The sequence below is a fragment of the Myxocyprinus asiaticus genome, chromosome 44, assembly GCF_019703515.2.
Source record: "Myxocyprinus asiaticus isolate MX2 ecotype Aquarium Trade chromosome 44, UBuf_Myxa_2, whole genome shotgun sequence".
NCBI lineage: Eukaryota > Metazoa > Chordata > Actinopteri > Cypriniformes > Catostomidae > Myxocyprinus > Myxocyprinus asiaticus.
In genome coordinates, this window is record NC_059387.1 from 33,648,357 (window position 1) to 33,662,657 (window position 14,301).

Genomic DNA, 14,301 nt, shown 5'->3' on the forward strand with positions numbered 1-14,301 from the left:
TACCCTCTTGTTCTTTCCAGTTTGTTGATCAAAAACAACAAAAAAGAAACATTAATTCTAATCAAAAATAGCAGGGATGTGCTAAAGAAACTGCCTCTCGTTAATATGCGCTCACTGGCTGAACAGCCGCCGGTAGTCTTAAAGGAACAGTACCGTTTTAGAGCTTGTTCTACATATAAATGTAAATACTTGTGAACTGTACAATTTATGCATGTAAACAAAATAAAAAATGCAATCAGACATATGTATGCAATAAAACGGGGACTGAAAACGGTTCAAGGAACGAAAACCAAAAATTTGGTTACATTCTAAATGTTTAGCAGAACATAACCGAAAATGGGAACAAAGTGATTTTCAATTGTTCCGGAGTAAAAACGTTATTTTTAAATGCTGGAAACTGGTTATAACCGGTTAATTTTGTTCTGATAATTTTTTCATGAAACTAAAGGCCAAAGGGTTTATCACAGTACATTTTTCGGAACTACACCACATTATGTTGCCCAAAAAAATTAAACGTGCTTTGATGCTGATGGAAACTGCTTCATCACACAGAGGGCGGAGGAGCGGTTGAGGACCGGGCGACAGCGCATCCGGGAGCCGGCAACCAAGTTCTCTCTCTCTCGAGCTGGCGCCTCCGGCTGCCCCTTATCTCGCTCTCCCGCTGATCAGCTGATTCAGCACGGCCGTGCTCCATCACGACCTGGCCACGCCTTCCTCCTCGTCACATTGATGGAATGCATGGAATGGAAAAAGCTAAAATTTGACCAAAATTATGAGAAACTAATGATTATAATTTATATTTTGTAATGTACCAAGTTCATCTGTATAATTAACAGCATTAACTAAGAGACAGTTTATTTGACATTCTACAATATAATTGATTATTATCATTAATAATAATCAATATTAATGATAGTGTTAAATGATTTAATCTTTGGTACACATTTTTTGGTTTTGTGTCAATGAAGGGGTACTTTAGCCTTACTGATGGTACTGCGGGGTACATACGGCAAAAAAGATTGGAAACGCTGATCTAGATCACAGCTATATGGCTACAGATCATTAGAAATAAAGTTATTTAAAGGGTCAGTTTATGCAAAAATTTAAATTGTGTCATCACTTAGTCATTTTTATGTCATTTGAAACCTGTATGATTGTTAGGCTCAGTCACTATTCATTTTCATTGCATCATTCATCATCTATGCTACGAAAGTGAATGGTGACTGAGGCTTTCATTGTGCCTAACTTCTTATTTTGTGTTCTATGGACAAAAGTCATGTGGGTTTGGAACAATATGAGGGTGAGTAAATAATGACAGAATTTAATTTTTGGGTGAAAATCACTTTAACAAGCTGTGCAAATACCATTCTGCATCGCTCATCCTTATTGAATAATTTTTTAAACGGGCGGGTCCAATGCGGGGAGAACCACATGAAACCTTTAATATTTTATATATATAGTGGAAGCACAATTAGTGGCACAAACCTCAATCAAATCCTCTGTGTAGCTCTGGCGTTTCTCTGTTTCTGTTTATCCGTCTTTTTTGGGATTTATTTATTGTCTCTGGAGTCTGGATTTTGTCTTAGACATTGCGAAATACAAAATGTTTTCTGTCTGAGCTGTAGCTTTGATTTACTCCAGTGTTTTGGATCATAATCATGTTGCATAACTCAACGACTGCTCAGATCACACACAGACGCTGTCACATTCGGCTGTAGAATTTCCTCACACAGTTTGGAATTTACTGGTCCATCATTGCCAGACATTTAGAAACTGAGACAGCCAATTCTACACACACTGTAATGTTTCATCCTCCATGCTTCAAGAACAATGCTTTTTAATGTTACAAAACATATAATTCATGCAAACATCATTATGATGCCTCTCATGTGACACTTTCAGATAAATATCGGTGCTCTTTGTACATTTAACTCAATTACTGTGTTAAGCCTTACTTTTACAAATTGACCAGCATTTCAGTGCTTTTTTTAACCTATTTAGTCATGTAGCACATGATATTCAGAAGCCTTCCACAGGGAAGCTTAATATATGCTATGTAGTCTAGTAGACAACATCACCATGCAGTACTGGCATCAGAAATAAGATTCAGAGCTGCGCACGCAGACCTCAACACTTGGTGCACAAAACATGATGACAGTAACAATAAATTTTTTGATCATTAACGGGTACTACAAATCTCAGACTTCACAAAACAAGAAGTTACCAAACAAAATCAATAATAAAAATGGTGTAAATCAACTTGTAAACAGTGAAACCATGCAAGCTCATGAATTATTCAAGCTCGGTGCTTGGTGAACACCAGCTTTGAAAAGTTAAGTAACATTTTATTTTGTATTAATTTTATTTATCTATGAAATGCACTTAAATTAGCAAATTAATATGACAACTCTGCTTTAGGACTAAACATGATGACGCATTGTAGAGATAACAAACAATCATAAATAATATTTTCTTATAAGCTAGAGCTTATAAGTACATTTTTGCACGTTTGAATTGAGTACAAATGTAGAATTTACTTAATATTTCCAAGTTAACGCTTAAACTTACTCAATGTAGAACGTAGTTAACCTTTACAGCTGTCGTTACTTCAACAAAATCTTTTTCTTTTTATTACAGTGTAGGTGCATGCAGCGATGACACACATAGACGCAGACTTTGTTTACTTTGTTTACTATGCTGTGCTGATGACGTCATGGGCACTTTGTGCGAGACATACCGGCATGCAGAAGACCGAAGTATACTTTGGTCCAGCGTTAGTTTCGTTAATGAAAACTAAAACAAAATGAAAAACATTTTTGCTAACTGAAAAATAAAAACTAACATGGATGGAAAACAAAACAGAATCTAAACTAAAATACTTTTTCATAACTCCAAAACTAACTACAATAATATACAAAATGACCTAAAAAAGTATAGTTTCAGTTTATGATACACAGTATATTATAAAATAGCATTTATTAAAGATGAATTTGCTTGAAACGTTTTAGCTTTGGCAGCCATAAAATACCAAAACTAGTAAAATAGTGAAAAACTAACAAAAATGAAACAAAATTGTAATGAAAAATTGTATATAAAATATATACATTTAAAACTATAATAACCCTGTAACAAAATACATAGACTAGTTATTGGCCAAAATATATGTCTGTAACTATTGTCGATAAACAGAAGTTGTCATTGCGCCTGGTGTCGTTTCCAAAATGTCAGTTTTCAAATATTTTTTGTGAATTTTGATTAAAATAAGTGTTCATTTAAAGCTGAAGTGGCACTTTTTTTCCTACAATAACATACTTTGTATCTCAGTTTAATATGCAGATTCAACCTCAAAGCGCAAACACTCTGATTATCAAAACATTGTTTTGTTTGTTTGAGCATACGTATAGCAACACTGGATTGACCAGTGGTGTGAGTTCGGAACTGGACTTTCAGTGCAATCATAACAGACTGAGTATTGAGGGAAATGTGTCTGAAAAGAATAATTTTTGCAATTTGCTATTATTAAATTGTATTATCTACATTATATCTGCCATTGTCCACCCTGTCCTATAAATGTAACCATCAATCATAAAAAAAAAATCCTTGGTCAACCACTAAATTAACAGTGCTTTTGTGAATTCTTATGGGAAAATCAGGTCTGAAACAGCAACATTCCAAGATCATTTCAAGATTTTTATTTCTATTCTTGAGTTTATTTCAGGTATTCCAGAGGCCTCATATTACTGAGCGTGTGTACACGGACGATCTTACACCGATTAGGCTTCATTTGCCAACTGTGTGTGTGGTCATGTAAATGTCTTAAACGTTTTTCCTTTATCCGGGTAAGGTCATAAACGTATAGAGTTTTGCCCATAACACTGAATTTGCATTGCATGCAAACACCTTTAGTGCCGTTCTAATTGAGTGTTTTGTTCAAGATGGTTTTCTTGCATTGTCAGGTTTTTTTGAATAAGCTGATTGTTGGTCGTTATCAGCGTACTCATTGATTACTGATCAGTGATTGATTGTGTTCCAGGTCATTGGAGCGACGGCTACAGAGGCCTGTGTTGGCCAAATCCAGGACGTTACCCAGCATTCCCCAGTCCCCTTCTGTCGTCCGGATGCAACCGTCAGAAAATGTTTCTGATTGTGAACGCCACCCACGTCTTCCTTCCAGTCCTGGTGGTCTTGAAGCTTGTACGCTCCCCCCGGCAGGTACTGCGTGTGTTTCTTTAAAGGGCTAGTTCAGCCAAAAATGAAAATTCTGTCATCATTTACTCACCCTCATGTTGTTCCAAACCTGCATGACTTTATTTCTTCCTTAGAATACAAAAGGATATGTTAAGCAGAATTAGTCACCATTAACTTTCATGGTATGGACAAAAAGATGCAGTGAAAAGGAATGGTGAATCCTTTCATTTGACCTGTTGACCAGAAATAATAAATGAAAATAAATACACAAATATATTTTATAGAGAGATATTTGATAGATTTGTCAATGGACAACATTTTATCATGCACTTGGAATGAGATGCGACCACACGGCACATTCCATTCACAACATCATGTGTGAGCGCCACGCCATGTGCGATTGTGTAGCGCGTTCGCAGTCTGCGTGCACTCGATATTTACTTCCTCCCTGCTCCGCTGGGCCAAATCCTCTCTTTTTTTTTCTCACGCTTTTCTCCACAATTCTCACAGCCGAGCTGCTCTTGTGTAAAGCTCCTGTAAAGGATTTTTTTTTTGCTGTCTCTCAAACGTTAAACCTAAAGTCTTTGGCTTCCTCCCCATTCTAGTTGCTTAGCAACCACCATCGCCAACAGCAGAGCATGTGGCTGTTTCAAATGCATCGAAATCCCAGCCGTCTTTCTCAGCATGTTTGACATGCTCATTAACCTGGCATTGTGCCAAATAACGGCCGTAGAAACATTGACCCAGAAATTTGATCAAAATTAATAGGAGAGTATGGGAGGAGTGGGTTCAATACAAGTTAAGCTACATCGACAGCACTTGAGGCATAATGTTGAATACCACAAAACAACTGTGTTCCAGTGAGGCACTTACAATAGAAGTCAATGGGGCCAATTTTTGAACGTTAATATACTTACTGTTTCAAAAGTATAGACACAAGATGCAAACAGTATGTGTGTTAACATGATTTTAGTGAGATAAAATCACTTACTAACCGCATCTGTGTAAAGTTATATCCAATTTTACAACTTTGTTGCCATGACGATATAACGCTGTAAACCCTAAAACCCTAAAACCACCATAAAAGCGTCAATTTAAACAACTTTACAGCTCAACTAATACAAAAGAATTAATGTAAGTGCTTTTATAAAATTAAAAGCTTCATATTTCTATGATTTAAAACCTCTAAAAATGGGCCCCATTAACTTCCACTCTAAGTGCCTCACTTTAACCTCCATGTTTGCTTTTATTAATCAATATTATGCCACAAATGCTGCCGATTGAGCTTAGCTTGTATTGAACTTGGAATATTGCTTTAAGTTGTCCTTTTAATATGGTGCCTTGATCCCACTACGGAGTAAAAAATAAATAAAAAGGTAATTCTGACTTTATATCTCATAAATTCATCAGAATTTCTCTCTTGCGACTTTAAGTCTTTTGAAATTATAATGAAATAGAAATTGAAGGAAACACTGTAAAGTCGCAATTGCAAGATGTATAGTCACAATTGCGTGAAATAAAGTCGCACATTATATCTTGCAATTGCGAGTTTATATCGTGCAATTGTCAGTATTACCTCTTTTATTTTTTTATTCTGTGGCGGGATCTGGCTTCCATAAAGAAAGGAGATATGAAAAGAGGGGTCTGGGTATCTCAGCGAGTATTGACGCTGACTATCACACCTGGAGTCGTGAGTTTGAATCCAGGGCGTGCTGAGTGACTCCAGCCAGGTCTCCTAAGCAACCAAATTGGCCCGGTTGCTAGGGAGGGTAGAGTCACATGGGGTAACCTCCTTGTGGTCGCGATTAGTGGTTCTCGCTCTCAATGGGGCGTGTGGTAAGTTGTGCATGGATCGTGGAGAGTAGCAAGAGCCTCCACATGCTGTGAGTCTCCGCGGTGTCATGCACAACGAGTCACTTGATAAGAGGTGCGGACTGACAGTCTCAGAAGCGGAGGCAACTGAGACTTGTCCTCCGCCACCCGGATTGAGGTGAGTAACCGCGCCACCACAAGGACCTACTAAGTAGTGGGAATTGGCCATTCCAAATTGGGAGAAAAATTTGCCCCATTGACTTCCATTGTACGTGTCTCACTGGAACACAGATCTTTTGCTTTTTTTAAAGAAATTGTGGTAATCAGTATTATGCCAATAATGCTGTCGATTGAGCTCAACTTGTAGTGAACCCGGAATATTCCTTTTAAGGATCAGAATTCAGAGAGTAATTAATGATTAATAATTGCATTTGTAAGTGACTAGTTATGGACTTGTTTGGCATAAAGCATTTATTGGCTGATTTCTTATTCATGCCTTATAGCCCCTTTACATTTGTTTTCTCCTAAACATGAACTGATTTGCTAAAATCAAGATACATTAATCTTTTATAATAGCTAGAATATTAAAAGGATAATAGCTAGTATTTTCCATAATACATCCTTTATGGGTTCTCAGTACACTGTGTGAATGTGCAGCTTATAGGTGTAAAATAAATACAGAATGTGTATTTTAACATCCATTTAAATGAGCTGAACTGTTCAGTGCTGTTTTACAAAAGTGGAGACTGTATTGTGATTATTCTAGATAATAATATATATAAAGACTAAACATCTAGAATAACCATTGTCACCGTGCTGTATTGTCTTGAAGTTGAGTTTGCTTTTCAGCTCTTTTGAACGCCTTTATTTTATTTTACATCTGCAAGCTGCACATTCACACAGTGTACTGAGAACCTATAAAGGATGTGATTTGCACAATACAAGATATTGGTATCTTATGTTTTTACCTAAAAGCTAAAAGGCAAGGATTCAGCAAATAAAGGCCTAATAAATGCCTTATATAGTCAAAAACTAGTCACTTACAAGTGCAATTATTAGTCATTAATTACTGTATAATTTCTGATTCTTAAAATGAAGTGTTACCAAAAAGGATATGTATTAATTATATTTAAGGATGTCTGACATCAACTGAAATAGAAAGTGTCTATAACTTATGACCATAGAAAAATGACTTAGTTTTCCTTCTTCTTCTTCTGGCATTTTGAGAAAAATGCTTCATTTAATAATTCATGGCTAACATTTAGCCAAATAATTTACGTAGCTTTATACATCGGAAAATCACCAGCATGTGTGATGTATTTTTTGAGACCTGGATAAGTTTGCTTTGACAAAATGTTTAATTTTTTACCTACATGGCATTTGACAAAATTTTGTCATTTTGTCAAATGTTGAAATTTGACCTGGTTTCTAAATATATGCTAGATTAATATTGCTAAATTAAAGGGATAGCTCCTAAATTGTCATCAAAAATTGTGTCATCATTTACTCACCCTCATGTTGTTCTAAAAACATTTTTTCTTCCATGGAACACAAAAGGAGATGTTGGCACAATGTTAGCCTCAGTCACCATTCACTTTCATTGTTTGAAAAAAAAGATGCAATGAAAGTGAATGGTGACTGAGACTTACGTAATGGCTAACATCCCTTACATTGTGTTTCAGTAGAAGTAAGAAAGTCATATGAGTTTGGAACAGCATTAGGGTGATTAAATAATCACAGAATTCTCATTTTTGAGTGAACTATCCTTTTAAGAGGGTGGCTCATCTTACCCACTCTTTGCAAAATTTAGTCATTTTTACAGGTGCGGCACGGGCTGTCAGGGCGAAACCACCATCGAAAAAGGTTTGCAGTATGTGATATTTTACTAATGTGTAATAAAATTCTCTCTCCGTCTCAGGTGAGATGTGGCATCTAGAAGATGAAAACGACGGGGACGTCGCTCCGGGCGCCGTCGACCTCCGTCCGCGCTCTCAGTCGCCGTTCTCGCATTTCCGTCGTCGGGCGGCGTATCTAAGGAAAAGCATTTCGGCGGATGACCACCTGGCCGATGATGAATTTGAGCCCGCCAAGGCGGAGGGGAGGAGCTTAGCCGACCCCAAAGTTAAACTGAAGAGGAAGTTTGTAAGTAAATTTGTCCATTTTTTTTTTGTTGCGTACACCTCACTTTGAAATATTTTAAAGCTGAAGTGTGTCATTTCTACGTCACTAATGTCCCCAAACAGAATTGCAATAATAATGACATGTTTAATGAATGTTTTCATACTGAACATTGGTCAGACAAAGATAGGCCCGCCCCCATAGTCATGACATTGGTTGAGCCAGTGTTGCTGTGTTTGGCTGATCAGTATGCTGATTAATGTTTTATTTGGGGAAACAACCTACAGATAGTTTACATAATGTTGTCTCGACATATTAAGCTGGGAAAGGACAACGTATTTTAACATCATAACAATTACACTTGATACACTTCAGCTTTAAAATGTATAATATCTGGAAACTTTGTTTCAAAGCACATGGCTGCAGACTGATAAAGCTACACACTTACACACAGAGGGTTTTGTATTAATATTTCATGTGGTTTGTATTATAGCAGGAAAGTTGATCCCTCATTACCTGCCTGTGCTGTGTAATAAAGGCTCAGGTGTTCGAATGCAACCTGACATGCATAGAGAATTCAGATAGATAAAGAGAGAACCAAAGTCTGTGTGTGTGTATGCTGGAGTATGCGCTGTTAGAATGGGCTCGTCTCTGGACCTAATGGGTCGTCTGTGTTTAGGGGTAAGAAATCTAGTGTATGTTTATTTGTTCATAAACTTAAATATCTTTTCTAGTTCTTTACTGTTGGTCAAAGTGAGCGACAGTTCTTTGTTTGGGAGTTCGGCCATGTTTCATGTTTCTTTTCATATTTTAAATGGGTTGTTCGAATGATTAGTCAGCTACAGAAGTGCTGCTTTGATGGCTGTAGTAGCGGTGAATTGAAATGAGATAAATTTAGAGATGTCTCCAACTTCTTTGAGTGGGTTATAATTTGAGCATGCTAAAACCCTCTCAAAGAACTCAGAATTTGTCTCCGTTAAAGCACCGCCACAAAAACAAAAAAACCTATAATTCTTCTCACCACAATTGTACAGAGTGGTTATCTGAGTTACTGTAGACTTTGTCAGTTCAAACCAGTCTGGCCATTCTCTGTTGACCTCTCTCATCAACAAGGCGTTTCCATCCGCAGAACTGCCGCTCACTGGATGTTTTTTGTTTTTGGCACCATTCGGAGTAAATTCTAGAGACTGTTGTGTGTGAAAATCCCAGGAGATCAGCAGTTACAGAAATACTTTTTATAATAATCCCAAAACAGAAAAAATACTTTTCAACATACCATTGCATTATTTATCAAATGAGGTGCTCCTAAACAGATCCTCAACATTGCAGTAATGTTTTGTTAATACAGTGCTGTAAGGTAGAGCATCACAGTATTAACGAAAGCATTGATAAAAACTTTTATTCAATACAAAAGCAATGAATATAATGTAATTATTGTTATTGTTACTGCTAGTACTACATTACATATTACGTTTTACTATATAGTAGTGATATATTTCTTTTGCAGTTGCTTTAATTTCACATGTGTAGTTAAATTGAGCTTTTATTTTGGAGTGAAGCCCTTTGAGTTTTGTGTGTGTTTTTGATGGTAGCTTCTCACTTCTGCATAAGCAATTCGCTAGATGGCTTAATGTGCTTACTAAACCGCAAAAGGATGCGATTTAATTATTATGCATGTGCTGCGTACTGTACTTCAAGTTTAATGAGTGCTTTGCTCTCTATCATCTGCTACACACAGAGTGTGCATGATGGTCTTGATCAGGGACTGGGATTTTCTCCACTTTTTTCTTCCCAATTTGGAATGCCCAATTCCCAATGCTCTCTAAGTCCTCGTGGTGGTGTAGTGACTCGCCTCAATCCGGGTGGCGGAGGACAAATCTCGGTTGATTCCACATCTGAGACCGTCAATCCGCGCATCTTATCACGTGGCTTGTTGAGCACGTTACCGCGGAGACCTAGCGCATGTGGAGGCTTCACGCTATTCTCCGCAGCATCCACGCACAACTCGCCACGCGCCCCACTGAGAGTGAGAACCACATTATAGCGACCACGAGGACGTTATCCCATGTGACTCCACCCTCCCTAGCAACCGGGCCAATTTGGTTGCTTAGGAGACCTGGCTGGAGTCACTCAGAACGCCCCGAATTCAAACTTCAGGGGTGGTAGTCGGCGTCAATACTCACTGAGCTACCCAGGCCCCCCGATGTGGTTCATTTTGAAGTGTGCAGCACATGCAGACTTTTAATTTCATTAAATAGCAGCCTTTTGTGGCTTAATTGTCACACTAGGACATTTCACAAATTTTATTTTGATTAACTTTTGCATTCATACATTCATTATATCCTAAATATGTCAAATTCCGTAACGTTCCACATGAGGGCATCCAATAAGAATTGCATTTCTTATTACCAAATATTTCTAAAGTACTAAAAGAACCGTTAAGGAGCCGGAATCGTTAAGTGGAATCAGAACTGGAGTCATTAAATTCCTCATGATTTCTATTCCTATTAACCAACTAATTGGTTTTTGGGCGACTTGTCGACAAGTTTAGCATCCAGACCCATTACTACTTAAGCATTTTATAAGCTGTTTTTCCCCCTAAATGCTTACATTTTCAGTGTAGGATCATGCTACTGTAAGCTGATTTTTTTATTTAATTTTTTTTACATTGTGTATGTGTGTTTTTATAGGAGCAAGCATGTTCTTTAGTAACGCCTCCAGAAATCATATCAGGATTGCAAAATGCTTCATTTTCAGACTGAGTAGTTGTCACAGTTTACAGTATTCTTGGCTGTCTGCCGACAACTGCCTGCTTAAAGTCAGAGAGATTTGCTGGAGAAAATGGCTGGAAAAGCTTTATGCTCTGCATTAGGATTTCCTGTGTGAATGGCCTGCTGCTTGCAGATAATTGTCGAGTCTGTAGAATTGTAAGTAGGTTTCTTTTACTTGCTCTGTTTAGCTGTGAAGCACACTACTGTTTGTGGGGAAAATTACAGCAACAGTTCCATCAGAAAGCTGCTTTTAAATAGTTCAAGGTTGAAATTTATGGCAGGATTTTGTCATATATTAGTGAAATATTTCCAATGCATGATAAAATAATTTGGCTGGATTGGTTCTGTATTTTGAAGTTGAAGAATTTTTAAATGGTATATGGAAAATGGGTGTCTTTTTCTATAGATAAAGTGAAAATTGGCAATGAGGTATACATGTAGTATGGTCCAAGTGATCAAGTGTAGTGTGATCGATAGTGATCAGTTTATGTCCATTTACATGCAAGACAATGTTAAGCTTCATTTAATGAACCAAATATCTTTCAACTGTGTTTGATATAATGGCAAGTGATTTTCTAGTACCAAATTATCAATTTAGCATGATTACTCAAGGATAAGGTGTTGGAGTGATGGCTGCTGTCTAGATTTGATCACAAATGACTTTTTTCAAATAGTGATGGTGCTGTTTTTTACATCAGTAATGTCCTGACTATACTTTGTGATCAGTTGAATGCCACTTTGGTGAATTAAAGTACCAATTTCCTTCCGAAACAGCAAAATCTGTACATTATTCCAAACTTTTGGATGCCAGTGTATATATTGTTTTTTTTAAATTATTTTCTCCACTTTTCTCCCCATTGTGGCTTGCCCAATTCCCCCCTTTTACATATATATATTTTCAATGTTCTTCACTTGATTCACATTAATGTTAAACTATTTTTTTACTACTACAATAATGTTATTATAGTATGCTACAATTGAAATTATCATGAAAATAATGTTTTTAATAAGCTCTTTTATGGTTATGGTTTAAATACTATATGACCCAGACATATTTTTTTGACAGTTTCATTGAGATTGACCTATTTGTCAATGAAAGGGTTTGCAGTTGTAAAATAATGCAAATTCAAATGAATATTTATTATTATTCCTAATTTAGTATTCCTATTTAAGATGAACTAATCCTTTTTATGTTGATTTTGGCATAAAGTGGAGAACTCGCTCCATGAATGTAATCAGGAAATTTAGTCAGAGTAACGTTTGTAATCATAAGAGTTTAATTTGATGTATTAAACAATGTAAAATACATTAAGTGCATTGATTGCAGAATTTTACATTTAGAAATTAGAGAGTGTCTATGTGTTGAATTGCTGTATAGTTCATGTGTAGTTCTGTAGTTGGAGCTCTAGATGGCAGCAGTGAATAGATGCAAACTCCATTATGAAATTATCTAAAGTTAATTATAACCCACAGACTTATAACTCAAATGTTAAATGTCATCCAGATTTATAGAAGACGATTATCACTAATAAGAGACTAGAAAGACGTGTGTCATCTCCCTCTCGTGTAAATGTTGTTTTGTTTAAAAGTTCGTCTCTCACACACAGAGACACACACATTGGAGGGGCGAAAGGCTGGACATGTTTTCCTTGCAGCAGTAGTTGCTGTTGGTTACGTGGTGAAACCTTGGCCATTAAAGAGTCATTATATATTTAGACGTGGGCTGTCTCTTTCTCTCCTTTTTCTCATTCCTCTTCCTCAATGAAGTTTGATCTTCCTTTCTTTTCATCGTTCTCTTGTTTGTGTTTTTGCTCAATGTTTCTCTCTAACAGGAAAGGTAATTTCTTGAATAGTAAATGAATAGTTTTTTTTTTAAAACAGTTTTTCTAAGCAAATCTTAATGGTATAAAATTAAGTAAAACCTGTTTAACCTCATGACATAATTTTGATGAAAGTGTGTGAGTAAATTTAACTGAAACATTTTAGTAGATACTGTAACTTTTACTTACAAATATGCTATACATGGTACTTAAACTTATCTAGATATCCATATCTGTTTTTAATTTGTCTTACAAACACACATTTATTCATGTACCACATGACATACAGAAGCCTAAAGGGAAGCTTAAAGGGATAGTTCTCCCAAAAATGAAAATCTCTCATCATTTCCTCACCCTCATGCCATCCCAGATGTGTATGGCTTTCTTTCTTCTGCTGAACACAAATGAAGATTTTTAGAAGAATATTTCAGCTCTGTAGGTCCATACAATGCAAGTGAATTGTGATCAGATCTTTTGTAGCTTCAAAATTCACATAAAGGAAACATAGAAGTAATCCATAGGACTCCAGTGGTTTAATCCATGTCTTCTGAAGTGATACGATATAAGTCCTTTTTTTTTGGGGTGGTTTCCTCCTCTTTTCTCCCCTTTTCTCCCCAATTTGGAATGCCCAATTCCCAATGCGTTCTCAAAAGTCCTCATGGTGGTGTAGTGACTCTCCTCAATCCGGGTGGCAGAGGAAGAATCTCAGTTGCCTCCGCATCGGAGACCGTCAATCCGCGCATCTTATCACATGGCTTGTTCAGCACGTTACCGCGGAGACCTAGAGGCTTCACGCTGTTCTCCGCGGCATCCATGCACAACTCGCCACGCGCCCCACGAGAGCGAGAACCACATTATAGCGACCACGAGGAGGTTAACCCAATGTGACTTTACCCACCCTAGCAACCGGGCCGATTGGTTGCTTAGGAAGCCTGACTGGAGTCACTCAGCACGCCCTGGATTCGAATTGCGACTCCAGGTGTGGTAGTCAGTGTCTTTACTTGCTGAGCTATCAAGGCCCCCTAAGTCCTTCTTGTTACTCTAAATCTCCACTTTAACTTTCACATCTGGAAGCGAAAGTTAAAGTGGAGGTTTAGAGTAAATCAGGACTTAAATATTGTTGTTCCATATGTCTCAGCTCAGATTGGTTATTAAACAGTTAGAGAAGCATGGTTGTCAATTATGAGCATTAAATCAGATTTGCTTCTAATATGCACACTAATAGAGTGTGACATTGGATCACAGATGTTTTATTAGAGTTTAAATTAGACAGTGGTAAATGCAACCGGCTCTGTTTAACAGCACTTATGTGTTAGACTTTCTGAGCTTGACTGATTGATGTTATTGCTCTAAAAGTTAATTAAGTTGTTCTTGCAGTTGGGTGTTTTACTGTTTAAGTGGCTGCAAAGTTGTATTAATTGCTCTTAAAGGGATAGTCCACTAAAAAAAAAAAAAAATTCTGTCATATACTCGCCCTCTTGTGGTTATAAACGCTTAATCATTTTTTTCTGCCATGGAACACAAAAGGAGAAATTTAACTGGTCGCTTTTTTCACCCATGCTATTATAAAGAATGGGGACTACCAGAGCATT

At 37.0% G+C, this 14,301-nt stretch overlaps 1 protein-coding gene across 2 annotated transcripts in view; it reads left to right on the forward strand.

Moving 5' to 3' along the window:
- LOC127434581 (ankyrin repeat and fibronectin type-III domain-containing protein 1) overlaps nt 1-14,301 on the forward strand; it is a 124,181-nt gene that overhangs the window by 15,192 nt on the left and 94,688 nt on the right. For both annotated transcript variants that reach the window (XM_051687405.1, XM_051687406.1), the window contains 2 exons: nt 4,034-4,212; nt 7,919-8,142. In XM_051687405.1, coding sequence (XP_051543365.1) covers nt 4,034-4,212; nt 7,919-8,142 — 403 coding nt within the window. The remainder of the gene's footprint in view (nt 1-4,033; nt 4,213-7,918; nt 8,143-14,301) is intronic.